Source organism: Pogona vitticeps, chromosome 6, assembly GCF_051106095.1.
Source record: "Pogona vitticeps strain Pit_001003342236 chromosome 6, PviZW2.1, whole genome shotgun sequence".
NCBI classification, from domain to species: Eukaryota; Metazoa; Chordata; class Lepidosauria; order Squamata; family Agamidae; genus Pogona; species Pogona vitticeps.
Window position 1 is genome coordinate 76,401,184 of NC_135788.1, and position 27,722 is coordinate 76,428,905.

The window sequence follows — 27,722 nt, forward strand, 5'->3', positions numbered from 1 at the left end:
TATACAATTAAAATTTATTATTTTCATTTTGCATCTCTGTAATTACGACTGGTGATCCTCAGTCTTAATTTTGAATTCATGGGCAAGTTAAACAAAGTCAAAGTCAAACCAGTACATTTTAGCTTGCCATCTATCCTTTATAAAAATTAAAACCACTTTTAAGACTATTTTTTTAAAAATTTGCTTTATAAATGTAATTGCTTTATAGTGACCCAAGATTTGCAAGCAATAAGATATGCCTTAAAGCATAAACAGTATAACTGTTTTTCACTGTTCAATGTATAAAACAAGGTGTTATAACATGGGATATTTCAGTAGTTGACATTAACATTTTACTGTTAACATATACCAGATATCCCAAAATACCCAAAACAAGCAGTCTGCTAATTTCCAGTTGTCTTATAACAGAGGCTTTGATTGATTTTAGACCTGTGCAAATACTGCTGCATCTTAAATTGGCTGTGAGACCAATGCTAGACCAATGCTAGCAGCATACAGTGCCCCTCTATGGTCAGAGTCCACTGTACTAACAACTATTAAAATAAGTGTATTCTGACACAGTAGAGATAAGAATTCCAAATCCTAGGAAAACTCATTTTGCACATAGGGTGTAATCTTGTCAGACTAATCTAAATAAATTGGCTAGAATCTTAATGATTTTTGTGGAAGATTCATAATTTGCAGCTGCTAACAGGCGAGGGGCTGTAATACATCTTGATTGTGCAATGTGACTAGGCACAACACTAAGATGCACTTTGTCAATACAATTAGCCAGAATAAGTTATGAAAACTTTACACAAACATCAACAGGGTTGTTGCTATTTCTTTTTATGTACGAGTCACCCTTGAAGAAAAGGAGACATAGCTGATATTTTAGCAAAAAAATTCTATGTAGAAAACTAACCACCCCACCCACCCACGATGACATTAGAGAACTATGTTACTTTTACAGATTAGTTCTTAGATCAAATTTAATTAAGAACCTTGGAATACTCTTTATAAGAGTAATTTATAGTTAAGTACCATTTCTGGTATCACAGTGCGGTGTAGCATAGAATATCACTGTGATAACAGCACTAAATTAATCTGTATAGTTCAAATCCTACAGACTACAGAGTTAGAGGTTTTTGGTAAAAAGAAAGGAATTCCATGTGCAAGTATGAAATTCCTTTTTAGTTAAGAATCATAGCATTTAACACCTTTCTACAAGCACCAAAGACATTGCATGTTCCTGATGAATTGCATTAAGATTCAAAAGTGGCACTAACTGGTACAGTACAATGAGTATTGAAGGCAAGTAATGTAGTGAGGCAAAAGAACAAAAACATATTACAAAATATAGTTGCATATGTTGTATATGTTCCTCCAGGCTGGATGAGGTCATGTCAGTAAATCCTGAAAAAAAGTGTCCAATAGTAATTTCTTGGTAGCAAAACAACCCTATAGAATCTGATGGGAAAAGCCAAGAGTGGTTCAGAATATACAGCGTACCATCATGAGCAAAGCAAAAACTCTGAAGTCATCCTTCAACGCAATGAATGGTGTGCACCAGCATATCATCTTAAGCATGATCTTCTGTTCTCAACACAATAAGGCCAGTGTCAACCCTTAAAAAACAGAGCTATAGTTTACTAAGCCCCAGGAAAGACGTCTTCATAGTGCGCAGTATGAATCTGTACAACCGTTTAATGAATCTGTACAGGTCCTAGGCTAATAGCAGTCTTCCTATCATGTGTAAAAGGCAGCAGGATCTTTCTGTTCCCTCTGTGAGGTAGAACCATTAGCCTTCCCAATGCAGAAAAGAGGTGCAGTTGTAGATCTTTAAAAGTTTCCTTCTGAATGAATAATCTCCATGACTACATTTTTATGCCTTCTTGCTGACTGAGCTGGGATAGCGTTTTCTTTATGCGTAAAGCTGTTAGCCTTGCTGCACCATTAGCATACCAACATTCTCGCATAATCTTGGCCATTACTCGCAATGCCTATAAAAAAATAAAACAGCAACCTTAGTTTACATAGCAAGACCTCTCATTTTGGAATATCACAAGATATTCAGGTAGCCTTATTAAAATGTTTTACAATTGTATGATCAGCTGTGTCTATTGACCACAAAACAGTGAAACAATATTGTTCAAGATGTCAGAAGAATCCTGAAGTTATCTTATCTCAAAGTAAAATAGTTTCAAATTCTAATATTAAAATGGTTTGGCAGAATGCAAGCCTTGAGTTACATGCAGCCACTTAGAAACCCCAGCAGACCTTCAGGTCGCTTCTGGTCTTGAAAAAAATCCCCCTGAGCCTAGAAAAAGCTCAGGGACCCCAAAAGATGGCAACATTGCCCCTAATCCCTATGTCAGTGAAGTTTTTAAAGGAATACTGAAGGGTATGGGTTTTCCTAAGTCCACGAAGGCATCTGCAACCTTAGACCTCTACAAGTTGCCCACATTTGCAATTAAAAAGCACTAGCTTGATTTAATGTTTGAAAATATTTTAAATTTTGACACATTTAGAAAAAACTCACCTCACAGCTCTGCCATCTGTTGGGAATATTGGGTCGAAGTTTCTGTTCACAAACAACTTTCCTCATTTCTTCAACTGAAGGATCAGAAGGGACTAGATCATAGTAAGGTAATTGGTAATCTTCATGAATTCCTGAGATGTGCAAAGAAAAATATAGGTTAAGGTTCTGCCTTAAAAGGATTGAATAAATTCTGTTTCATTTCTTTGTGTACATACCACCAATTGAACATCGGCGAGCTATTTCCCAGAATACTAATCCCATTGCATATATATCTGCTCTTTTGAAAGATTCAAAATGTTTCATGTTTATGGAATCATCAAGTACTTCAGGAGCCATGTACCTAATAAAATAAAAACCAATCTATATAAGTCAATCTGAACTTCTATTACCTTGAAGGCCTGATACCTTTGTCTCACCTCTTCAATCTCAGATCTGAAAATCCTGAACACAAACAAGACCTGCTTATCTCTATTGTTTCTTAAATGTGTAAATTAAGCTCCCTTGGGCCCTGCAAGGGGGAAAAGCAGGACACACACCCCTCCAGGTACTTATTCTCCTGTTGGCTCCTAGATATGTTTGATGAAGTCTTGTCATATGAACACTGGCTGCCAGCTACCTTAGTCACATCTTAGAAAAAGGTCATTTCTTTGAAATGTCATTGGCCGAAATCCCGTCACTTAGCATAGCAAGCAACTATACACCACTGTATCTTGTATAGCATGTGTGAACTCTGTATTTTACCTCATATGTCTGAAGAACTGGACTTGTGTATGAAAGTTCACATTAAAATATAACAGTCTTTAAAGTGCCACGAGGTTTAATCTTTTAAAAATATTTTTTTTCCTTTGGGTTTTGCCTGGTATGCTTAGCATAGTAAGTCACACTGGAGCAGTGATGGTGAACCTTTCTTAGCCTAAGTGCCCAAACTGAAGAAAAAAAACAACCCAGTGGGTGGTGGTGGCAGAAGCAGAAATGGTGGCGGAAGGGGGAATCCCGGGCTCGGAGGGGCCTCCAGACCCCACTCCGGATCTGCCTCCAGTCGTGCTTACCCCTGCCACTGCCTATAACTCGGTTGGCCTGCCGTCACAAGTGCCAGCTGCTCCGGATCCTGGCCTGCCACGTGTTGGGACGCTAGCATCACAGCTGCAGCTGCCTCCTCAGGTTTGGCTGCCGGGGGTAGCGATCTAGTGACTTATGGCTTGCGTGCCCACAGAGAGGGCTCTGCGTGCCTCTGGCACATGTGCCATAGGTTCACCATCACTGCACTAGAGTAACCCCACTTGAACCAATGGAATTTATGGAGGGGTTGGCTCACCAAATCCTCACTACAGGCTTGCTCTAGTGCAACTTAGTACACTAAGCAACAGGGTTTCAGCCAGCATTCAGTCCAAATGTAGTTCCATATTTTCCAGTATTTATTCTAAACCATTCCTATGTTATGGAGAAATTCAGTATCCTATCATTCAGTAGTGACATGTAAAAATGAAACATGAAACAGTAAAGCTTGATGGAACACAACACTTAAGTCAAGATTTAAATTGCAGGGCTTTTTGTATGTAAACCTACATATAAAATTGTGCTGCTTTGGATTATAAGAACATAATGGCTGTATTTAACAGACTTTGCTGAATCCTGCTGACTAGCCTTCTGGTTTACAGCCATGTAATACATTCTTATAAAAGGTGATAGTTTACCTTTTTGTTCCCACTCTGTGGTTGGGTGCAATATCTATTGTGTCTGTAGCTGAATCGTGTCTTACTGCAAGACCTAAGTCGGCAATACAGCATGTTCCATTCTTTTTTACCAGTATGTTCTTTGATTTCAAATCTCTGTGAGCTATAGCTGGCTTCCCTACAATAAAACCATATGAGAAGCATTAATAAATAATTTATATCAATAAATATCTTGATATTATACAATGAAACTCACATTCATTGTTGAACTCTTGCATTTGTTCTGGTAGAACAAAATTTTAAAAGTTTTAAGGGCCCTGAACTTTCTGAATTAGACTATTTGACAAACATGAACAATACTGATACAATATGAACCTCTTCACTGCTTAAGATAAATAATGTAAGATAATTGTTGCGACGAATACACCTACAACCAAATAAGACCATAGCTCATCCTCAAATCTCAGCAGTCCGAATTTGATAAATAAAGATGGATGCGTGTAAATTGGGTATACAAAATACCCCAAGTTCCATCTAGCATCTCTACATAAGGATAGGAAGGAGGGCAAGCTAACACCCTGGAGCCCAAGTAAAAGTCAGCACAGGCAACATTGAACTAGATGGACACATAGTCTGACTCAGAATAAAGCAACCTAATGTATTTCTAATAGCTTTTTATTTTTAAAAAATTACAAGTAGATCACTTTAGTAAAATGTAAAGACAGACTTCCAGGCACTATAAGGTTGCACTCAGTACTTTAACACTCCTTTAGTCCTCATATGTCTTTCCTGATGCTGCAAGTAGGATGCTAGCTGTAAGCAGCCAGTGAACAGATGAAGTACACTCGCTGGACACTAGGGAAAGTAAAGGGCCATACATGCTGTTTACTGCTCTTGACATTATGATACCAGCATCAAGAAAATAAAAAAGTGCACTTTTTATTGTGCATAGTGATAGCTCACATTTGCTCACACATGATTATAGCAAATACTTTTTTTTTTTTTTTTAAAGATCCAACTCTTCTCTTTTCAGAAAGAAGTCTACATAGGGAACTCTGGAAGGCAACTTCAAACAACTGACACAGATGATACTGACATAGCCTTACTTGTTATGCTTAATAGGGAAAAATACACTTTAAACACCCAAAAAATTTAACACAAAATGACTATGAATGTTTTATTAACAACTGAGTCCAAAGAGAAGTGAAAGCATTTTTTCCTGAAAATAAAGTGGGTAAACTAGTGTACATTGTTAGAAATCTGAGGGCACAAAATTAACTTATTTATTGTTGATTGCATTAACATAACAGTTTTCTCATTAGACCATATTGATAATGCTATATGCGTAATACATAGGTTACCTTGAGTGCCAACAATCTCCATGTGAAGATGTGCAAGTCCACTGGCAGTAGATAATGCTAGTTTTATCATTCCTTCTACAGTAACTGTATATCTGTTTAGGTAGTCAAACAGAGAGCCATGCTCATGATAATCTGAAACTAGCCAAAGCTGTGTCCATGTCCCATTGTCTGTAAAATAGATTATAAAATATCATGCAAACACCAAATACAAACACACACCAGAATATACTAAAGAATAAGGAAAATGCAATCCTGCACATGTTACTTTTATTACATCCCAGAAAGTCAATGAAATTTAATTGTCTTTGCAACATAATTAAATTTTTGTGCTCTTAACTTTTATCCCTGTAATAATTTTTTACAATGTTTAAATAGTCTAGATAAATAATGAACAAAAATGTTGGAAGGAACTGATTATAACTAATATTAACAATTATTATTATTAACAAATGAATAATCTACATGACAATTCTCTGAGTAGCAGAATCTTGGAAAGCTATATGCTACCAAACATTAGAGAAAAATTGTAATATAATTTGTAGCATTTTAGAATGAATAGCAAAATATTTCTCATTGCAGGTGTTGGACTCTTTCACGAAGAAGAGAAATGTGGCAATTTACTTCTCTTCAGAAATTAGATTTATATGCAGGGCTTGAAAAATGCACTCGTCCAATCATCTGTGACGAGTGAAAAATGCTCCCCATACTGCTCGAGGAGCCTCTCTCTCTCTCTAATCCTACAGTCCTCCCCTCCCCCCTTCCATTGCAAAAGGAAAACTGCCCTCTTCTTGCAAGAAGACAGTTTGAGTGGCACATAGAGATATAGCTCTGCAGGAAAATGTAGAGTAGTCCCATTCTGGAGAATATGGAGATTCCCTGCTCCCAATTTCAACCAAATGAGGACACATCCTGCGGTGGGAGGAAACCATGGCTCCTTAAGAGGCCAGGCACTTTTGCTTTCAGTTTTATTTTTGCTGGAGACATTCAAAAGAAAGGCATTCAAAATACAAGCTTCATGACTCCACAATAGAACAACCCAAGTCTGAGGGCATAAATCAGTGATTCCCGTGTACATAATACAATTTATTTTGGGGTTGTACACATTGCTACGTAGAAATAAAAGTAAACAAGTGCCTAGTTTAAATTTGTTAACAAAAATTGTAAGGCTACAGTCTGGTCATGCTGACTGGTGAAATTTTTGACTGACTGGTAAGATAGTCTCAAATTTTTCAAGCCCTGTTTATATGGCTGAAATCTTGTTGCTTAATGTAGTAAGTTGCAACTAGAAGCCCACTGAATCCTTGGAACTTACAGAGGACTTGAGTCACCAAATTGCTACTGATTCAACCGGTCTACTCTAGTCGTGATGTACACTAAGCAACAGGATTTCAAGCCATAAATATTTACCAGGGATTAAGAGCCATAGAATTTAACATTATTTAGTTTTGACTATGCTGTGTAGGAACTGATAGAATACATGAGCTGAAATATAAATAGTAAGTCAATGCAAAATTATCCTAGACTATTAAAAGCACTTTGAATTTTTTTACAGCTATTCCCAAAATAATTTGTTTCCAAAATATGCAAAAGTTTGTTTCAATGAATGTTTCTGCAGAGTGATATGCAAAGATTCGAATATATAATATTATGAATGTAACAAGATTAGATTTTTTTTGAAAACTTCATAACCTTTGTTGTCTGCAGCTATAAACCCAAGTATATTTTCATGACGTAACATAACAGTCTGATAGATTTCTGCTTCACGAAACCATGAACGCTCTTCTCTTGATGAAAAAATTTTCACTGCAACTTCTTCTCCTCTCCATTTTCCTCTCCAGACTTCTCCAAAACGACCTTTTCCAATACTTTCTTGTAGTACAATTGTTCTTGCAATTGTCCTTTGAACGAGTAATGGTAAACCTGAAAAATCAAAGTCTGTTTTACAGTTTCTGACAAAAATCCAGTTAATTACTCCAGACTTTGCTAATAAGCTAATGCTTCATTTAGACCAGTTACCAAATAAGTCTCAGTAGGATTAGACTCACCCTCTGGCATGGCTATGAGAATGCTTCTGCTTCCATTAGATCCCATCCAATGTGGCCAATGTTCAGGGATGATAAGAACTTCAGTCCAACAATTTTAAAATTGCCAGTTTTCCCATCCCTGTATCAGACCAACAACCCTTTGTTGTCTCATGTCTAAACTAAAACAAAATGTGTCCTGTCTTTTTAAACTTCAGTCAAGCTTGACTGTTTCAATCAACCACAGTTAAGAGTAGCTGCTGCTGAAGATGCTGATGTCACAACAAGCACTGTTTGCTCCAGAAGAGAAACTCCCAAACCTTTTCAGCTGACGGGTTGAATGCTAACTCCAGATTTGGCATTATCTTCATCTAATATTCCCTCTAAATGTAGCTAGTCTTTGTAATCGTTGTCTACAGAACAATGAAAGAAACAGTATCATATAAATTCTATATTTTTTTGAAGATTTGGGATCCCAGTTCCCTCATGGCATCATAACTATGGAATTAGGTTGTCATTCACTGTATTATACAATGAATCTTTTTGGAAGATTCAAAGAGATAGTGAGGCTTTCAGCTGTCCTGCCTCATGTTGTTCTTTCATTGTGGATTTGAAGCAGTTTGGTAGAACTGTGTAGAAAGCCAAGAAAATCTTACAAATCTTGAAATTAAGATCATTTCAGTTAGGGTCTCTTCACAATAGAGAACTGGATTTGGACTTGCCACTGCAGCTAAACTTCAGACAATCTTTACTTTTGCCTTGTAAGATAAATATGTTCTGTTTTTGGTAAGGGCAATCGTAAACCAAACAATCAGCAACAGGATGCTTGCCTACATGTAAGAACCTCAAAATCCCAGAAAAAATAGGATTTAGCATGTTGCTATATACAGTACTATTACATTCTAAACATAATCTGCTGATATATATGGGGTAAACCCCTAATACCTGATCCAGATCCTGAAGTAGTCATATCATAAATTAAATCTTTCAGTGTAGTTCCCTCAGATATAAAGGGACGATCCATTGAAGGATCTTCTTCACTTGGAACACGATGGTGTATGACTGTACGATTGTGGCAGATATATAGAACCAGCATAAGTGAAATGCAAACAAAGCAAACAGGCCCAGCAATGACAGCTGCCAATTCCACTGGTCCTAAAGCAGATGGAGGCTTTCCTGGTACAGGACCTAAGAGTTGAGGGAGGAAATGAGAAAGAAAGAAAAGTGAGGCAGAAATAACAATCTAATAGTAAATAATACATACTCAGTTCCTGGTGGTTTATGGAATAAACGAGAACTAAATTTCTATAGACATATATCTACCAAGGGATCCTTTCCCTTGCTCCCCAGTATTCTCATTCATATTCAAATATCAAAACAGAAGTGGGAGAGGTTTAAAGCAAACATAGCTTAGCTATGAGCTATTCCACTGTTTAAAGTTATACTATTTTCTCTTCTCTTATGCTTTGTATGTTTTGCAAATTTAATTAAATTAAATTACCTGGTGTTGGAATTGGAAGATCTATTTTATTGCAGAAGTCTTTATCACAGCAATGAGGCATAGTGGTAACTCCTTCATTTGTTGAGAGGGCACAAATAAAAGGCCTGTCTCTTGGAATCAGATCAATTTCTGCTATGCACATGCTATTACGTATGATTTTATCTCCATTGCGTGTTACTGAAGTAATGCAGAGCCCATCCGTCGTGCATGTAAAGTTATCTTTTGTACAGAGAAGGCAATAACACTGTAAGGCTGTATAAAAAAAGTTAAACACTGTTGATATTAAGGAATTCAACTGCACTTAAGAGACTTATTGAACTTAAGAGAGATTTACAGTACTTCGAAACAGGAAAATATACATTTTAGTCCTATTCACCAAACAGACTTGAAGTAAGCCTAGTGCCCAATGTCTATGAGAGCAAGTTTCCTTGTTCCTTCTAATGCAGTTCTTCTAAAGTGACATCTACAGTACTGGTAGAAGGGATCTGCTTGCAAATAGATCTTCACTGCATCAATAGCAGCTTTTTGTTAGATACAGCATATTAGCAAATTTCTTTAAACCTTAGTAAGTAGTTGTAGCCTAGTATGAATAAAATGGCTTTTAATTAAGATTTTGTAACAAATGGACACAATTATCTTGGCATCTAAGTAACACCAATCACATGCTATACTTTTACTGACTGTCTGAAAAGAACTTTAAAGAAAAAAATTCTTCCAATGACGTAAAGGATGACATTTCATCACTGTCTATTAATACAAGTGCATAAATTAGGTAGATCTAGTTGACACAATACCTACTCATATTTCTGCTGCTTTTGTGATCAGGAAGTGTAACAGGAGTATATCTGTTGTAATGGTGTATTACAGATAACAATTTATTCAAAACCTCTTTCAGCCACCTTAGAAAAGGATCAATCTCATGTCAGCATCCTCAGATATACTCTGAAGACTGGACCAGGTTGTCCTAACTCAGACCCTCCATTCTTATTGCTTATGCAATATTGAATAAGACATCTGAGACAAAGCAGGCTGATCAGTTTCTTATGACTCCATCAATCGTCAAAATCTTATTGTGCCACTAGAGGTTCTGGCTAGAGTAGCTGAACTAGCACTGAGGTGGAGGTGATTCCTGAAGCACTTCCACAGACGCATTGCGCAACCTGTACCAGAGATGCATAACTGATTGCACAAATGCAAAGCACAGCTCCTTGCTGCCAGGCATAACGGTATTTTGCCCAATGAGATTTGACACTGGCCTCTACAGACTCTTGTGGCAACCTTTGGATCAGACATCCACATTGACAGTAAGTAGTACCTAAAGAGTTGTACTAGAGTGGAAGAAAATCTTCACCCATTTATAGATGTCTGATATTCCTGAGGCTCCCCTACAGCTTGAATTATTGCCACTGATACACTCATATTTCAGAACTGCCGAATCTCATGTACAACATCTACTCCGAACAGTAAATAGAATGTTATTAGAAATGCATAAGATTTGCCGTGTTTTATTGATTTTCAGTTTTTGTAAGAACTTTCTAAAAAGCTGTCATATGCTAGGATGCTGTCAGAGGTAAGGTGAAGTAGACCGAAGCTGGATTTGTCACCCAGACTGTGATGAAACCAGCAGAAAAGGAGTTAATAATCCTTTCTATTTCTTTTAAAATCTTAAAATTTAAGAGCTAACTAAGAAAGCAAGTTCAGGGAATTGGTTAGAGACATCTCCAACAACTGTGAAGCCTTGTTTATGACATAGGAATATCTTCCCAAAAGAAACCCCTTGTCTAGCTTCTCAGGACATATGGATTGTTTGCACCTGTGGAGATCCTGGGAGTGCTCTTGCAGCAAAAACCAATTAACCACCTTCATCTGATTGGTGGGAAATTTCAGCCAGCTCATGAAGGGATGATGGGATATAAGGTGAGATAGAATAATGGGTTAGTTAAGCAGTAGCTAGCTTATAACAATAAGTTTCTTCATGTTTGCTTCATTATATAACTACTATCATACTGAGCTCTGCTTATTCCTTGGAACTATGCTATGTTGTAAGTATAGCTTAGTGTTAGATAGTAAGGGTTTGAAAAATGCACTCGCCCACTTATCTGTGACAAGTGAAAAATGATGCAGGATAGTCACAACTCCCTCCCTCCTTGCCTCCTCCCCCTCTGACTGTCTCTCTCTCTCTTTCTAATCCTACAGTTCCCCCCATTGACACAAGAAGAGTTTGAGCAACACATAGATATATAGCTCTGCATGAGAATGTAGAGTACAGTGGTGCCCCGCTTGACGACATTAATCTGTTCCATTAAAATCGCTGTTAAGCGATATCATCGTCAAGCGAAAAAAAACCCCATTGAAATGATTGAAAACTGGTTCAATGCGTTCCAATGGGTGAAATACCTCATCGTAAAGCGAAGATCCTCCATAGGGGAAGCCATTTTCGATCGCTGTCTTCCGGAAATAGGTCCGGAAAACAGTGGGCGGCCATTTTGAAACCCCAACGATCAGTTGTTTTTGATCGTCGGGAAGTGAAAAATCGGTTTCCGAAGCAGGGAACCGATCGCCATGAAGCGGATTTTCCTCACTGAAGCATCATTTTGCAATCGCAGTAACAATCGCAAAAACATCGTGAAGCGATTTCATCGTCTACCGGGGTAACTGTCAAGCGGGGCACCACTGTAGTCCCATGCTGAAGAATATGGAGATTCCCTGCTCCTAATATCAACCAAATGAGAACACATCCTAGGGTGGGAGGGAACCGTGGCTCCTTAAGAGGCCGGGCACTTTTGCTTTCAGTTTTATTTTTGCTGGAGACATTCAAAAGAAAGGCATTCAAAATTCAAGCTTCATGGCCCCACAGGCACACAGGTAATAAACCAACCCAAGTCTGAGGGTATAAATCAGTGATTCCCAATCCCAATAAATTGCAAGGCTATAGTCCGATCATGCTGACTGGTGAAATTTTTGACTGACTGGTAAGACATTCTAAAATTTTTCAAGCCCTGTAGATAGCTTTACTGTTTTCTGTGAGAATGGGTCCTAATTGCCTGAAACTCTGAAGTTACTTATATGCAGGGCTTGAAAAACTGTGACTCGTCCAGCAGCATTTTTCAGTCGTCACAGACGAGTGGACAAGTGCATTTTTAAAGTCCTGTTTATATCCTCTGTAGTATTGAACTGCTACATGTTTTAGTAATTTTACTTGAATCAATAGACCTTTTGTTAAACCTACATGTTTTACTAAGATTTCTTCAATAAAATAATAAATAGTTACAACTGTTTTCATTCAGACAGATGGAAGGATCAAAGTTCCTATGCACATAGAAGTTTTGGAGTACAGTGGCGCCTCGCTTAACGAGCGCCCCGTTTAACGACAAATCCGGATAGCAATTACAGTGGGGCCTCTACTTAAGAACTTAATCCGTATTGGAAGGTGGTTCTCAAGTTGAAAAGTTCTTATGTTGAATCTGCATTTCCCATAGGAATGCATTGAAAACCATTTAATCCGTATCTGCTCTTTTCCGTCCATAGAAACTACTGTGGAACCTCTACTTAAGAACTTAATCCGTTTTGGAATGGTGTTCTTAAGTTGAAACGTTCTTAAGTTGAAGCAAAATTTCCCATAGGAATGGACTGAAAACCAATTAATTCGTTCTGGCTGTTTTTTTGTTATGTAGAGGTGCGTTCGTACTGTACATTGAAGCATTAGTTCCCATAGGAACTAATGCAAAGCTGGTTAATACGTACTCTACGACTAGGGGGAGAATTTTTTTTTAACCTAAGATGACCTAAGGTTAAAAAAAGAGCAGGAAAGGTTTTTTTTCCTGTTCTTATCTTGGATTTCTGTTCTCAAGTAGAAGCAAAATTTAGCAAATGGAGCTGTTCTTAAGTTGAATTGTTCTTAAGTAGGGACGTTCTTAAGTAGAGACCCCACTGTAGGTTTTTGCGATTGCAAAAACGATTGCATAACTATGTTTTGAATGGTAAAAAATTGCTTTGCGACGATCGGTAAGCTGTTTCGCTTACCGATTTTCGCATAGCGATTTTTTCCCAACAGCTGATCGGTGGTTCCAAAATGGCCGCTGGAAAAAATGGCCGCCTGCTCTTTTTTGGGACGGATTTCTCGCTTACCGGGCAGCGAAAATGGCTGCCGTATTGAGGATTTTCGCTTAAAGGTTAGTTTTTCCCCCACTGGAACATATTGAAGGGGTTTCAATGCATTTCAATGGATTTTTTAAAATCGCATAGCGATGTTTTCGGTTAGCGGCAATTTTTGCCGCACCAATTAACATCGCTATGCAAGACACCACTATATTTTTGTGAGTTTTCAAGTTTCAATCTTGTTGGATTGGTTTGCAACCAGGAACTTATGTTCTCCCTGAAACACCAAGGAGCAAGTGGCTCAGAGGATGTCGGGAGAATGGGCTAACAGGAAGTTTTCCCAATCACTAGTGCACTGGCCCACCTGGCAAGCACTCACATCAGGTAGTACAAGAGTAGTGACTGAGTGATAAGTGGATCCTCTCTGTGGTTACCCAGCATTTGTGACACAGACCACTAAAACAGGAGAAGAAATGGAGGAGAATTTTTAACAAACCACATGAATTGCAGTCAGTGATTCTCAGACTGCCATGCTAGTTTTCCATTAATTCTTACCATCTTGTTCTTTAATGCCAGTCCAATGATAGGGGAAATCTGCCACAATTTATAACATTTGAAAAGCAAACTTAGTTAACTTATACAACTGACACCAAGGCAAATGAGGGTAATGAAAAAGTCAGTACAAACATATCCAGCAGACTTCCCCGACACAGCAGCTGCTCTGATGGATGGTGAAAAGTAGGATTATCACCGTTTTACCTGCTACCATTGCCTTTTCCAAGCATACTGTCTAAGAATCTACAGGGCATGGAATCCAAGACAGGACAAAAGCCCTGACTATGTACCAACCCTGCTGCCCAACAATATTTCTGCTTATGCTGACAGTAGCAGTGGACGTTTGCACTAATAGAAGACCCCGTTCAGTAAGTGCAACCAAGCTGTGTATCCCACACATCTTAGCAGCATTTGTAGTGCAGGTCATAACATTCTTCCAATACAGTGGTGCCTTGCATAGCGACAATAATCGGTGCAGCAAAAATTGCTGCAAAGCGATTTCGTCGCTATGCGATTTAAAAAAGCCCATAGGAATGCATTGAAAACCCTTCAATGCGTTCCTATGGGCTTCAGACTCACCTTTAAATGAAAATCCTCCATAGGGCAGCCATTTTTGCTGCCCTGTAAGCAAGGAATCCGTCCCAAAAAACAGCGGGCGGCCTTTTTTTTTACCCAGCGGCCATTTTGGAACCGCCAATCAGCTGTTAAAAAATCATCGCTTTGCAATGATCGGTGAGCGAAACAGGGTACCGATCATCAGAAAGTAATTTTTGCCCATTTAAAACATCACAATGTCATCGCTTTTGCAATCACAAAATCTTCATTGCTATGCGATTTCGTTGTTAAACGGGGTGCCCGTTAAGCGAGGCACCACTGTACATATTTCTGAATGGGGACTGACAATACTGTATTGACCTGGTCCCATTTCTTTTGTCCAGGACCCAGAAAATGGTGTGAGAGAACTACCACTCCTCTCACAGAGAAGACATATGTGATGCTATTTAACATGCACATGAAACTGTAGGTATATGCTTCCCAGCATCAAAAAAACAAAACAAAAACAAAAACAAAAACAAAAACAAAAAAACAGATGGAACTCACCTCTGTCTTTTTCATATTATTCTAGAGAAGTGGAAGAGGTATGGAACAGCTATCAGGCAACTGTGTGGACTGCACTGGGACAAAACAAATTGAAATGTAATCCTGAAAAGAGGGAAATACTATGCTAGGTGCATTATCTGACTCAGGATTAGGTGTGCAATCTATCTTGAACAGGGCTATCTTTGCAAGATCCTGTTTATAGCCTGGACCTACTTGAACTAGTACTCTTTCTAGATTTGTAAGCAACACTGGTTTTGATCAGCAACTCATAATTCTGCTCAGGGTGCCCAGTGCAACCATAAATGTAGCCTTGCCTCCTTCTCATGAATTGGTAAAACCAAGAAATGTCAAATTTCAACAGTATGTATGAATATTTTTAACAACTGTTTAAAAGAGAAAGACAGAGAAAAGTTTATATTTCTAAAACAATGTAACAAAATTACTTCAGATGTATAAAGGCTGGATGGACTGAGTATGCAGAAAAGGTCTGAAGCACAACTTTAAGCTACCAGAGTTTGTCATTTAGAGCAGGGGTCCCCAACCTTTTTCACCCCACAGACTGGCTGGGGAAGGCAGGGCACCAAGCATGCGTGCTCTCACACGCAAATGAGCATGTGCTTATGCAGAAATGGCAGTGCGACGCTTGTGTGGGTATGCGCTCATGCGCATGCACAAACAGCAGACTGGTGCTCACATGGCATCCTGGAACGTGCGCGCATGTGCAAATCAGCTGTGCAGGGGTGAGTGCAGGTGGGGGGGGCGGGAGGTCTGTCTCCATGGTCCAGTCCAGCTCAGGTCACAGACCAGCACCGGGCTGCAGACCAGGGGTTGGGAACCTCTGATTCAGAATACTGTATCTTTTTCTACAAAGAATAAAGCTGTCTCCCCACCTGTATTTGGACTGTAAAATGAAAGAGAGCTTTCAGAACATGTCCAGATGAGTTTCACCTTAAGTAAGAAAGCAAAGGTCTTTCCTGTTCAAAGGCACTAACCTTCTACCATAGCACAAATGACTGAAGAGAAACATTTTCAGCCACTTTTGCCACAATGAATAAAATCTGAAATACCCAGAATTAAGCATCATAAACAGTGCAGAAAAAAATCAAGACTAAATCAGGGCTGGGGTCAGAGGGGATTTTGATATTGTAATTTTTTTCTATAACCAGATGTGGGGGGGGAGTAGAATCCCTGAAGCTACCATTATGCAAAGGTAGAAGCCTTACAAGGTACAGAGTTATTGACCAATCTCCAATCAAGCTACATATACATTGCTCCATTTTTTCCCTCAACAATGTGTGGGCAAGAAATCTGCTTCACTTTTCAGTACCTGCAAAACTACTCCAACTACAGTGGTGCCCCGCTTTACAATTAGCCCACATTACGATGAATTCGCTTCACGATGACGTTTTTGTGATCGCTTCTGCGATTGCAAAACAATGGTCTAAATAGGGGTTTTTCGCTTTGCAATGATCAGTTTCCTTGTTCGGGAACCGATTCTTCGCAAAACGATGTTTTTTTAACAGCTGATCGGTGGGTTCAAAATGGCCACCAGGTAATTAAAATGGCTCCCTGCTGTGTTTAGGAACGGATTTCTCGCTATACAGGTACCGAAAATGGCCGTCGTATGGAGGATCTCCGCTGGATGGTGAGTTTTTAGCCCACTGGAACGCATTGATTGGGTTTCAATGGGCTTTTTATTTTCACTTTACAATGTTTTTGCTTAACAGCGATTTTCCTGGAATGGATTATCGCCGTTAAGCGATGCACCACTGTACTTGCTTCCATTACTCTTCTTCCATGGCTTCAATCACACAATGCAGTTTCATCGTTTTTCCCCAAAAATAAGACAGGGTCGTATATTAATTTTTGCTCCAAAAATGCGTTAGGATTTATTTTCAGGGGATGTTTTGTTTTTCTCATGTACAACAATATATATTTATTCAAATACAGTAATGTCATCTGGTTACTGCACAATGGTGGAGAGTGGGGTTTCATTTAACTGGGGCTTATTTGGGGGGCTCAAAGGGACGTGGTGGCGTTGTGGGCTAAACCGCAGAAGCCTGTGCTGCAGGGTCAGAAGACCAAGCAGTCGTAAGATCGAATCCACGCGACGGAGTGAGCTCCTATTGCTTGTCCCAGCTCTCGCCAACCTAGCTGTTTGAAAGCATGCAAATGCAAGTAGATAAATAGGGACCACCTCGGTGGGAAGGTAAGGCGTTCCATGTCTAAGTCGCACTGGCCATGTGACCACGGAAGATTGTCTTCGGGCAAACACTGGCTCTATGGCTTGGAAACGGGGATGAGCACCGCCCCCTAGAGTCAAACACGACTGGACAAAAATTGTCAAGGGGAACCTTTACCTTTACCTTATTTGGGGGGTAGTGTTTATATCCAAAGCATCCTAAAAATCATACTAGGGATCATTTTCAGGTTAGGTCTTATTTTTGGTGAAAAGATTTTCAGAAGACTATTATAATAAAAATACTAACATTTAGTCGGTATCTGTCAGTTTTTCAAATATTTCATTCACATTATTTCAACAATTCTCACAACAGAAGATCAAAACTACCCCCAATTTGCAGACAGTGACGTGAAGTTGACAGATGCCAGTGCCATCTTCCACAATGGCCAAACTCCTGTTGCACAGCTCCAGGTGTGCAACATGAAGCTGCTGCAGCATTAGACACAATTAGAACCAGAATTCCACATGCACGCATATGGATAAGAAGCAGGATTGCCTTTGGTTCATTTTAGAGCTTTGGGATTCTGTCTTGGGGGTACTGGTCTGACACTCGGGTAGCTCCTCTACACTTATAGCAAAGGCTCTGACCTGGCCCAGACAACAGCCCAGAGGGAGGCTGAGCACATAAGTTACATGCCCAGCCAGGCATGCACCACACAAGCAGCAGTCCAGGCAGAGAGGGCCATGGATCCAGCTGCAAATTCAGGGCATGTCTTTCTACCCTTCCATTTTTGAAACATAGCATAGGGACATGGACAAAAAGATGGCAGCCCCAGAGGAGCCTCTGGGGATGTAGAAGGGTACACACTCGTCAGCTGGCAGATGGGAAGGAGATATACTCTCTGCAGTTAGTGCTGGAAAGGAAGGTTACAGAAAGGATGCATGAAGTGGTAGAGATGCTCAGGGATTCATCTTACACCGAAGGAAGTGAGGAGAAAAAGTAGGAGTAACCAATCAGCAAAATTGTTTGGAGCACAGCAAGCTTCCCTGCCATGTATGTTTCTTAGACTGCCTGGGGACCAGAGTAGCCCAGAGTAGCCACTCCAGGCAAGCTTACACTTATGTAACATGACTAGAATTTCAGCCAATAACTAGGATGTTATAATCCTTCCTAACTCTCTATTGGAAATATTTATTTAAATATGTATTCAGTTTGAGTACTGTAATTTTAATATTTTGAAAAGTGTAAAGGATAAAAGAAATTCAGTTGTTATGAAAGGTTAAAGAAACAAATACAGAAAAGTCCAATAAACTGAATACAGTATTTCAATTACAGAAAAGATTATACTGTAATAAGTTTGCAAACTTTTTAACTAGCTGAGCCAAGTATCCCCTAGCAAATATATATATAGTAGGCTGATAAGAGCTTAATGAGCTACCTGTGTTTACTACCTAACTATGCTGAGCACAATTTCCTGCAAAGGAGGGCTGGGAAACATGCAACTCCTGGGCCCCAGTCAACTCATCTCCACTACCTCTGGAATCCAAAAAACAATGGAAAATTACCATATTTGCCGGCGTACAAGACGACTTTTTGGGCCCAAAAAACATACCTCCAAGGGGGGGTTGTCTTGTATGCCGGGTGCACTGAATGACGCGGGGACGCACTGGCCGGGGAGGAAGGCAGGCAGGCAGGCAGTCGGTCTGGATGGATGGAGGGAAGCACAGCCTGCCATGCCTGAGCGGCCAGAGCCCGCCGCCGGGCTGCCCGCCGCCCCGCAATGCTGAGCCAGCTGCGCGCTCCCTCACCCGCCGCCCACCCATTTCCCTTTTCCTCCTCCTCCTCAGCCTCTTGCCTTCTTCCTCTCCCTCTCGCTGCTGAGCCCAGCGTGCTCGCTCGCCTGCCACCCACCCGTTTCCCTTTTCCTCCTCCTCCTCAGCCTCTTGCTCTTCCTCGCCCTCTCGCTGCCATGCCTGAGCCGCCACCGGCGGGCTGCCCGCTGCCCTGCTGAGCCAGCCACGCGCTTGCTCGCCCGCTACCCACCCGTTTCCCCTCTTCCTCCTCCTCCTGTTGGGGGGGCCGTCTTATACGGCTGGTCGCCTTGTGCGCCGGCAAATACAGTATGCTCCTGTAACTCTTGGGGAGATCTGCCATTTAAAGGCTATTTTTCCCCTTCCAGAGCTTGTTTCAGGTTGGAAATAGCCTTTAAAAAAAGAAAAAGAATCTGAAAGTGACTGATTTCTGCCTCCCATACCAAATACATTTTCATGACAAACGGGCAAAACTGCCACTGGAAGCATTATTGGAGTTTAGCATCCATTACATTTTCACTTACAATACAGAGAAATCTTTTCTTTAATTATTTATAAACTGCACTGGCAAAATAAATTTCACCCTCATGTATCTGGAATGCAATAGTTAAGGCTCAACAATCTTACTCACAGGGGAAACTGCTTACACAGCCTCTGGAGAGTGAACTGAGTCAGAACTTCTCTTTAACAAAGGATTTGAATGTACAAACAAGAAGAACAGATGAGCAACATGACCTCTTCCTGGTGTTGTTCTCACAGGGAGAAGGACTATCTAAAGAGGAAAGTTTCTGCTACCCAAGGAGTCTTTCCATATGGCTAGGAATCCTGGAAAATCAAGAATTGTGTTTACATGTAGAAAACTTTCTCCTCTTCAGATTGTCCCTCATGGGAAGACACCAACATGCAAAGACCAGGGACAAAATTCTCTTGCTGCTCAAATTTTTTAGTTATCCTTTTCTTGAACAACTGAAGAGGGTTCAAATCTCTATGATTTTTGAAAATTAAAAAAAACAGGTTTCTCTTACAGATCAACTTGATTGATATTAATTACTCTGAATACAATCATGCCAGGTCTACAATTAAAGCTAAAACCTATGCAGACCTATAAAAATTTAGTCATGCAAGGAGGAAGGAAACTACAAGCATGTACAAAATTCTCTACTATTATCTTCTGAGATAGCACAACCGCTGATGTGATTTATGTATCTATACTTTAAGTTGAAACAATCCAGACTGAACTCCATATGGCTTACTTCTGAGGACTGTTAAATTCCACAGTGATTCAATATTCTGTCAAATACACAGAAACATCTCTTTTAGCCTCATGTAAATATCGAACCACCTCATCATTTATCAAATATGAATATTTACAGTTTACCTACTAACCAAGACATCTCATTTTCATATCATAAAAGTAAGCCAGACTGGTCTGTCCAGCAACTACCAAACTACAGTAATATATCAGTGGCAGGAATATCATTTTTGTTTGCTGTCATGTTTCTGTAAGGAGTTAGGTCAAGGCAGAATGAATCAGGAAGAAGCAATACTGGGACGAAAGAGAGAAAGCCATATTGTTCAGTGCACAGATTTTCTATATCTATACTGTGGGTTTTTATACTTCACAAATTTCATCACTACTGATCATTAATACACAGACTTTATTGGAATACTCTAAAGACTTCCATGCTATGGATACTAATGATAAGTTATAAAATGCATAAAGGAGACAGAGATGCAAGGTTTGGCTGTCACACACACAAAAACAGCAATCGTACTGTATTAAGTGGTAAATTAATATGGTGTAAAGGTCAGCTTGTTTAGAAAACGTATGAATATTGATATGAAACTGGATTTGTCTGTTCCTTTTTTCTTTTTGGTTTTAATCATTTATTTAATCAGTCCACAATCAGCAGTTTATTTACAATAAACCAGTCATGAATTGGTGGGGCGGGGAAACACCCATCTAGCACAGTTTAAGTTCTGCTGGAAGATAAAGTGAGAACTGTCCTTGCGTACTCCATTTCCCAGTAGAATCAGTCTCTTGCCAGTCTACCAAACAGCTTGCCAAATTGCAATTATGTATGGATATGTGACAGTAAGGGAAGAATCTCCCTGTGTAGTGCTTGTATCAGCAGTAGCAGCATGGGAGGAGAGACTTGGAGTCCATGACAACCACAATAAGCCACACAGATGGTTTCCATGGACCACATGCAGCCCAAAGGCTGTGGGTTATCCACTCCTGGAACAAAGTTTCTGGACACATACAAGCTATATTCAAAACATGGTATGCCAAATTCTATTATGCACTTGAAAATCTTGGACGCTCTAGCAAGAAATGTTTAACAGCTGTGTATCTGGGTGCCGCTCCCTGCAATACTGATGGGTATGAACTTTGTGTCCAGTCCATAATCAGGCCAGGGGGTAGCAATAGCAGAGCACCAGGTTGTGTCTTTGCCTGGAGGATGGCTGTAGGCATAATAACAGGGCAAGCCACATGCTTCCAACCTTAAATCAGGACAGGGAGGCCCATCAGATATCTTAACATCTATTGTGCACAGAAAGCTACAACTCTGTGCCTTGCTTCAAAATTAAATAAGAAATGCAGATGCAAGAAGAGTGAAATGTACTTTTAAACAACTCTTCTCATCAGGGGTGTAGCATACATTATGCTTACTAACAATAATGACTGCATGTCATCAAGTCAATTTTGATAGGTTGACAGTTTCTAGGGTCTTCTAGGTATATAGTACTCAGAAGTGGTTTACCACTGCCTTCTTCTGGGAGTGACCTGGGACTGTGCAGGTTGCCCAAGGGCTCTTCTTCTCCTGGAATCCATAAAGGGGAATCAAACTCCCAACCTCTGGCTCCTCAGCTAGATACCTAACTCACTGAGCTACTCAGGTGGCTTTTGCTTACTTATACACTATTCATATGCTTTCCATCGAAATCCAAGGAAGCTATTTCTGTTTTAGATCAGTGGTTAACATCAGTAATGGTCTCAATGGGGACAATAAATCAAAACGTAATACTGGCAAGACACAGGCCTGTTGAAAGGCAGATCAAGGAATAGAGATTCAGTTTGTCATGGATGGAGTTATATTCCCTCTGAAAACACAGCTGTACTGCAGGGGGGTGCTCTTGGATTCATCTCTGAGCATGGAGCCCCTTTGCACAGTTAATATTAGTGCACCAGTTCCTGAAGAAGCCTGATCTGGTGACAGTGACACATATCTAACTTACAACCTGGCTGGATTGCTGTTGTGCACTCTACAAGGACCTGCCTTTGGAAAGTGCTTGAAAACTTCACCAGGTCCAAGACGCTGCATCTAGATTGTTAACTGGGGCAGGCTACAGGGCTCACGTAATGCCCCTGCTACAGCGGTTCTGCTGGCTGCTGATCCATTTCTGGACACAATTCAAAGTGATGGTTCTAACCTATAAAGCTCTAAATGGCTTGGATCCAAGCTATATAAAAAAAAATTATATCTCCCATTATGAGCCTGCCTAGGTGTTAAGATACTAAGAGGAGGCCTTTCTTTCAGTCTCACCCTCACAGATGCACTTGTTGGGAACATGGGACTAGGCTTTCTTTGTCACATATTGCAGATTCTGGAATTCCCTCCCCCAGGAGGCTAGGCCTGCCCCATCTTTGCAGTACTTAAGCAAGCAGGCTAAGACCAGGCTTCTCCTTAGTACAGTGGGGTCTCGACTTACAAACTTAATCCGTATTGGAAGGCAGTTTGTAAGTCGAAAAGTTTGTAAGTCGAATCAGCATTTCCCATAGGAATGCACTGAAAACCAATTAATCTGTTCTGGCTGTTTTTGGTTCTTAGGTTGAGGGGCATTTCCCATAGGAACTAAGGCAAAGCCGGTTAATCCGTTCCTACCACTAGGGGCAGAATTTCTTTCTTTCCTTTTAACCTAAGATGACTTAGGTTTAAAAAAAAGGAAAGAAATGAGGGAGAGAAGGAGGGAACAGACACCTTTTCAACAGAACACCCTGAAAAGCACATTTTCAGCCAAGACAAGTACCTTCTGGAAAAAACCAAGCACCTTTCAGACAACAGATCACCTTGAAAAGCACCTTTTAAATCAAGACAAGCCAATACAAGCACCTTTTGGGGAAAGGGGGGGCAGCAAAGGAGGGAGGGAACACCTTTTAAAAATCCAAAAATCAAAAATTAAAAAAGCACCAAAAAATAAAAATACAGTCCGTACCGCACTGTACCAGGCAATACCAGCAGTACCAGGCAGTCTGAAGACTGTCTCCAAATCCACTCTCAAAACACTGGGAAAAGCGAGGAAGCAGATAAGCACCCTCTTCACTGGCCAATGGTTAACTGAAAGTTCAAACTTCATGCTTTCCCCACCTCAAACATGTTTTTTTTGGTTTGTAACTCGAATCTAAGTGTGCAAGTCGAGTCAATATTTTTCTATCAGAGTGGTTTGTAAGTCAAAATGTTTGTAACTCGAGCCGTTTGTAAGTCGAGGGTTGACTGTATAGGAGACAATAAACAGGGTTGTTTATATATCATTACTTCAAAATGTGTGTTTCTAATGTTTTTATATTTTTATATAATGTTATTAATTATTCTATTTGAATAATGTACTGCTCTTAGCTTTTAATATTGTGTTTTTAATTATATAAATCGCCTTGGGTCCTTTTTAGGATAAATTCTGGGCAAAAATATTTTAAAGAAACAAACAAACAAATAATCGACTCTAAGGAAATCACAGTAAAATGCTCCAGGAAAGGTCCCCAAAATATAAGTATACATGTCAAAAATACTTCTATTCTAGTAAAACAATGTGTAACGTTTATTTTACCACAATTGTAAAGTTCATCAATGAAGCCAACCTGATTTTTAGTAGTCCTACCCACTATGCAGTAGATATCCAGCATGAGTAAAACACTGCCAGTGTGGGGCACACCCAGGTTTTACACAATTGTCTAGTACAGGTATAAGGAAACCTAATTTCCCAGACTTATGTGCCACAATCTATGGGCCTAAATTCAAGTAACTGAATTCAGACAATAACAGAGCCAGTGTTTCTTAAATCAATTTAGCTTCTTTTTTAAAAATATATAGACATCAGAATAAAATGAACTGCAGTTGCCTCTTTCAGAGGTGTAAAGAAAGGTGCTAAACCTACTCTAGCCATTTTCCCAGGACATCCCACCATTTATCATAAAGCCTCAGAGATCTGATTGTCACTCTCGAATTGGCCTCCTCAGCCATACTAGACGCTGTTCCAAGTCCTCCATACAGAGCACGTTACCACAGTCTTTCGAGACTGAAGGATGCCTACACACAGAAATCTTATTGATCTGCTCAGATGTATTTTTCCTAAGGAAAAGAAAACCTGAGAGATGGGAGAACAAACATGTGGAAAAGGATCATGTTTGTTTAAGACAGACTGAAAAGAAGCAACAGGAAAAAAACTCATAGTAGATATTTTTCAGATAATGAATGTCCTATACACCAAACACAAAACCCCTTGTAAAACAGTTGTGCACACTACTAAAGAACTGGGTGTTCAAAATGCATGGGACTCATCAACTGCAAAGGAATCCTTCCCCTCTGCTTACATTGTTCATGAGCAAAGAATACTGTAGTTCATTAGAATGAAAAGGTGCTCTTATTTGCATTAAATACAGTAAGAAGATAAAATTGTTTTATAAATAAATTTATTTGAATTCCCAAGACTATAACATTCATGCTTGATCCATTATTTTTATCCATAACAGATAAATACATAGTATATTCATGTCTTATATTTTAGGTTTAGAGGGTGCATATAATATAAGAATCCTTGCATCATTTCAGTTTTGTGCTACTGCATGGCTACAATTAGCTTATGTGCATTACATGCTATCAAGTCATTCCCATCTTATGGTGGCTGTAACTGAGTTTTCACAGTATGTACAATGTGCAAAGAGTGGTCTACCATTGCTCCATGAGTGTCCAAGAAAGGATGTAAACTCAGGTATCCTGACTCCTTGTCTGGCACTCCATCTACTACACTATACTGGTTCTCACCACAAAGTGCCTGACTATTAATATTTTGCAAGAGTAGGCAAAAACATGAGTGAGGATTAGGTAATATATTTTGTTTATAAAGAGAAAGGGAACTCATGAAGATTTGGGCAAATGAAAAATTTTATTTAACATCATCATCATGGATATATATTATATTTACATAGTGGATGTGGCCATTTGCAGACACAAGACATCAAAATGATGCCTCTGACCAAGACTTATATGAGAAACAATCTATAATTTGCATAATTTCATCTAGGGACTTGGATGTGAGATGCAATTAAGCAGTGCAAGAACCACTATTTTGTGACACAATCATGCCAGACACAGCTGGATTTATTATTTTTCTGCTGTAGTTTGGGCACAGGATTAGTGGATTTTTTGTGGGACATCTATAAAACTCCTCAGGATCTATGAACATCATGCGATGAATCAAAACATTTATTCACTGCACTACAACAGTTCTGGGTGGTGGTGCACAAGCTATTTTATGGTCCACTCAATTCACATGAATGTGGCTATTTTTATATAATTGATATGAGGCATCTGCTTATAAAAAACATAAGGGCCTATGGCCATTCACATCTTGAATCTAGATTTTTGTACCCCTGTGAGGTGTTTATTTATTTTAAAAATATCATGCTGACCCTCAGTTATTCTCTGGACAAATCCAGGATTTTCACACTGCAGATGCTAACCACAGATGCAACCCGTCATTACATACTGAGGTGTACAGAGGCTATCTGTGAAAACATCACAATGATCAATGCCTGAAATCTGCAAGTTTACACCAATGGCTAACAGATAAGTGTTGTTTCCAATCAAATTCCAGAGGTACAATGGAAACTGGTAATTTGGTTGATTCTGATGCTCTAATTAATAATATTAATGTCAACATTAATATTAATAGGGATCCTGAGAGTATCCAAGAGTATTCTGCTGGTTAGCAAGAGAATGATACTGGACTTTCAATATTTATAATGCAATATTTCTATAAAGACAAGCAATGATCAAAGCAGCTCTAAGATGCCACTTCTAAAAATCAGAAGAATTCTAACATTTGGTTTAAGTTTTGGTATCACAACCATGTCATAAACAAATTGTTTCATTTGTATTGTTATGAAATAACTGATTCTATAACTGCACTAGCTGCAAAAATCAGACAAGTTCAGCTGGAATGCTGATAGATCCAACTTTTACACAACCTCACTCCCCCATCCACTTCCTAAATACATAATCATACAATAGTGTTGACTTTGAGGATTTTTGGCATCGATAAATGCCATCTATAAAAAAAGGTTTTGTTTACTACCTTTCTCGGCATTAATTCATTTTAATATCAAACCCAAGCACATTGGTTTGAAATTTACATCCATCTCACCTAAACGTTATTCTAAGCAAATTTGCTCTGTGTTACTTACTAAAGAGCAGACATCGCCTAGTAGGCTGCAGGTTTATCTACACTTTACTGTAACACATCATGGCTTGTACTGTACTAGATTTCCCCGGCTGCATTACAAAGCTGCTGCAATTTGGGGTGGGGTAGATGAACCATCTACTCACCCCTAAATTAATGGGCATCAACTCTTCCGCAAAATTAAAACAAGGCTGATTACTGCCACAGAACACAAGGGTAGATATTCCAGGAGTGTTAGTCACAATAGTGCCCGCAGCCGCCTTAAGAATTAGAGGCCACTTATTTACTCGTTCCCAGAAGCAGATCAAAGTTCCCACCCTCATCCCCGCCTGGGCCCTCTTCCCTCGGAGACGCGTTTGCATTAAGCCGCGAGTACCATCTGCCATTTGAAGCGGGAGGGGTGTGTGTGTGTGTGTGTGTGTAGGGAGGGAGGATGGGCGGGGGGGGTGTGATAGGCTTCTCCGAAAGAGATCATGTGGACAACAGAGAGGGGCATCAAGGCATATAGTCCCTCTAACCTTAGATAGAAAGGCAGTGTTTAGGTTAAGACAGGAGACAGTCCGCAGCTTCTGCAGAACTGGGGCGGGGAGGCTTCCTTGCCTCACACACTAAACAAACACCCTCGACATTCAAACACGGAGAAAGAGAAAGCACGACCAACCGAACTGTACTCTCGCACACAGAGACATCCCGGCTGAGCTGCAACGGGGCAACCCGCCTGTGAGACTCGGTCCTGCAGCTCCCGTTCCCAGGGCCAGGAAGCAAGGAGGCAGGGAGGGAGGGAAGGGGGCCGGCCGGAGACTCCTTTCAGGGGGGGATCCTGGGCATAACTGGGGTCCGGGGGGGGCTTTGGGAAAGAGCGAGGAGGGCCCGCAGGTCGGGTCGGGTCCCGCCCGCCACAACTGGGGTGAAGGAAGCCGCGCGGGTTGCTCCGACCGGCCGCCGTCCAACCCGCCAGAGCCGCTGCTCCCGAACAATGAGGCGCCCCACGACTCCATCCCCAAACCTCTTGCTCCTGGAAGGGCCCAGAGAAGCAGTGCCATGTTGGCATGCGGGGCGGGGAGGGGGAAGAGACGGGAAGGAGCGCCTCGGTTGCTCCCCGGCCGGCCCCCGCTAAGGAACATCACACGACGGGGGCGACTCACCCTTTGTCGCCTCAGGGAAGAGGAGAAAAAAGAGCAGCCCCGCCGCCGCCGCCGTCATGGTGGTCGTCGCCGAACTCGCCCAACAACCCAAACTTGCGCGGGGGACCCGTGGCCGCCTCCGGCTAGGAGAGGAGGCCCTTCGCGCCGCCATTGTCTCGCCCAGGTCCCGCCGGCTCGGCCCCCCTCACCGCCGCGCAGAGAGACCAACCGAGCCCTCTCTCACGAGACGGCCCCAAACCCTCCCACTTCTGGTTCCCGCCCCGCCCGCGAGGCAGAGACACAAGAACGGGCGCC

The 27,722-nt window shown here is 40.5% G+C and overlaps 1 protein-coding gene across 1 annotated transcript; it reads right to left on the minus strand.

Annotated features, from left to right (window-relative positions):
* TGFBR1 (transforming growth factor beta receptor 1) lies at window positions 1-27,722 on the minus strand. The gene is made up of 9 exons (XM_020806772.3): window positions 27,429-27,722; window positions 9,078-9,329; window positions 8,522-8,764; window positions 7,245-7,475; window positions 5,556-5,723; window positions 4,216-4,372; window positions 2,737-2,861; window positions 2,522-2,652; window positions 1-1,982 (listed from the first exon to the last, which is right to left on the minus strand). The coding sequence occupies exons 1-9, from the start codon at window positions 27,577-27,579 to the stop codon at window positions 1,857-1,859; spliced, it is 1,584 nt and encodes a 527-aa protein (XP_020662431.1). The 5' UTR covers window positions 27,580-27,722; the 3' UTR covers window positions 1-1,856.

Bases quoted from the DNA above. Each gene is read 5' to 3' on its own strand.
- TGFBR1 (XM_020806772.3), bottom strand. From the start codon at position 27,579: ATGGCGGCGCGAAGGGCCTCCTCTCCTAGCCGGAGGCGGCCACGGGTC. The intron at 9,330-27,428 runs GTGAGTCGCCCC...TTTTTTATACAG, and splicing joins CTTCCCTGAGGCGACAAAGG to CCTTACAGTGTTATTGCCTT. The intron at 5,724-7,244 runs GTTATGAAGTTT...TCTATTTTACAG, and splicing joins TATAGCTGCAGACAACAAAG to ACAATGGGACATGGACACAG.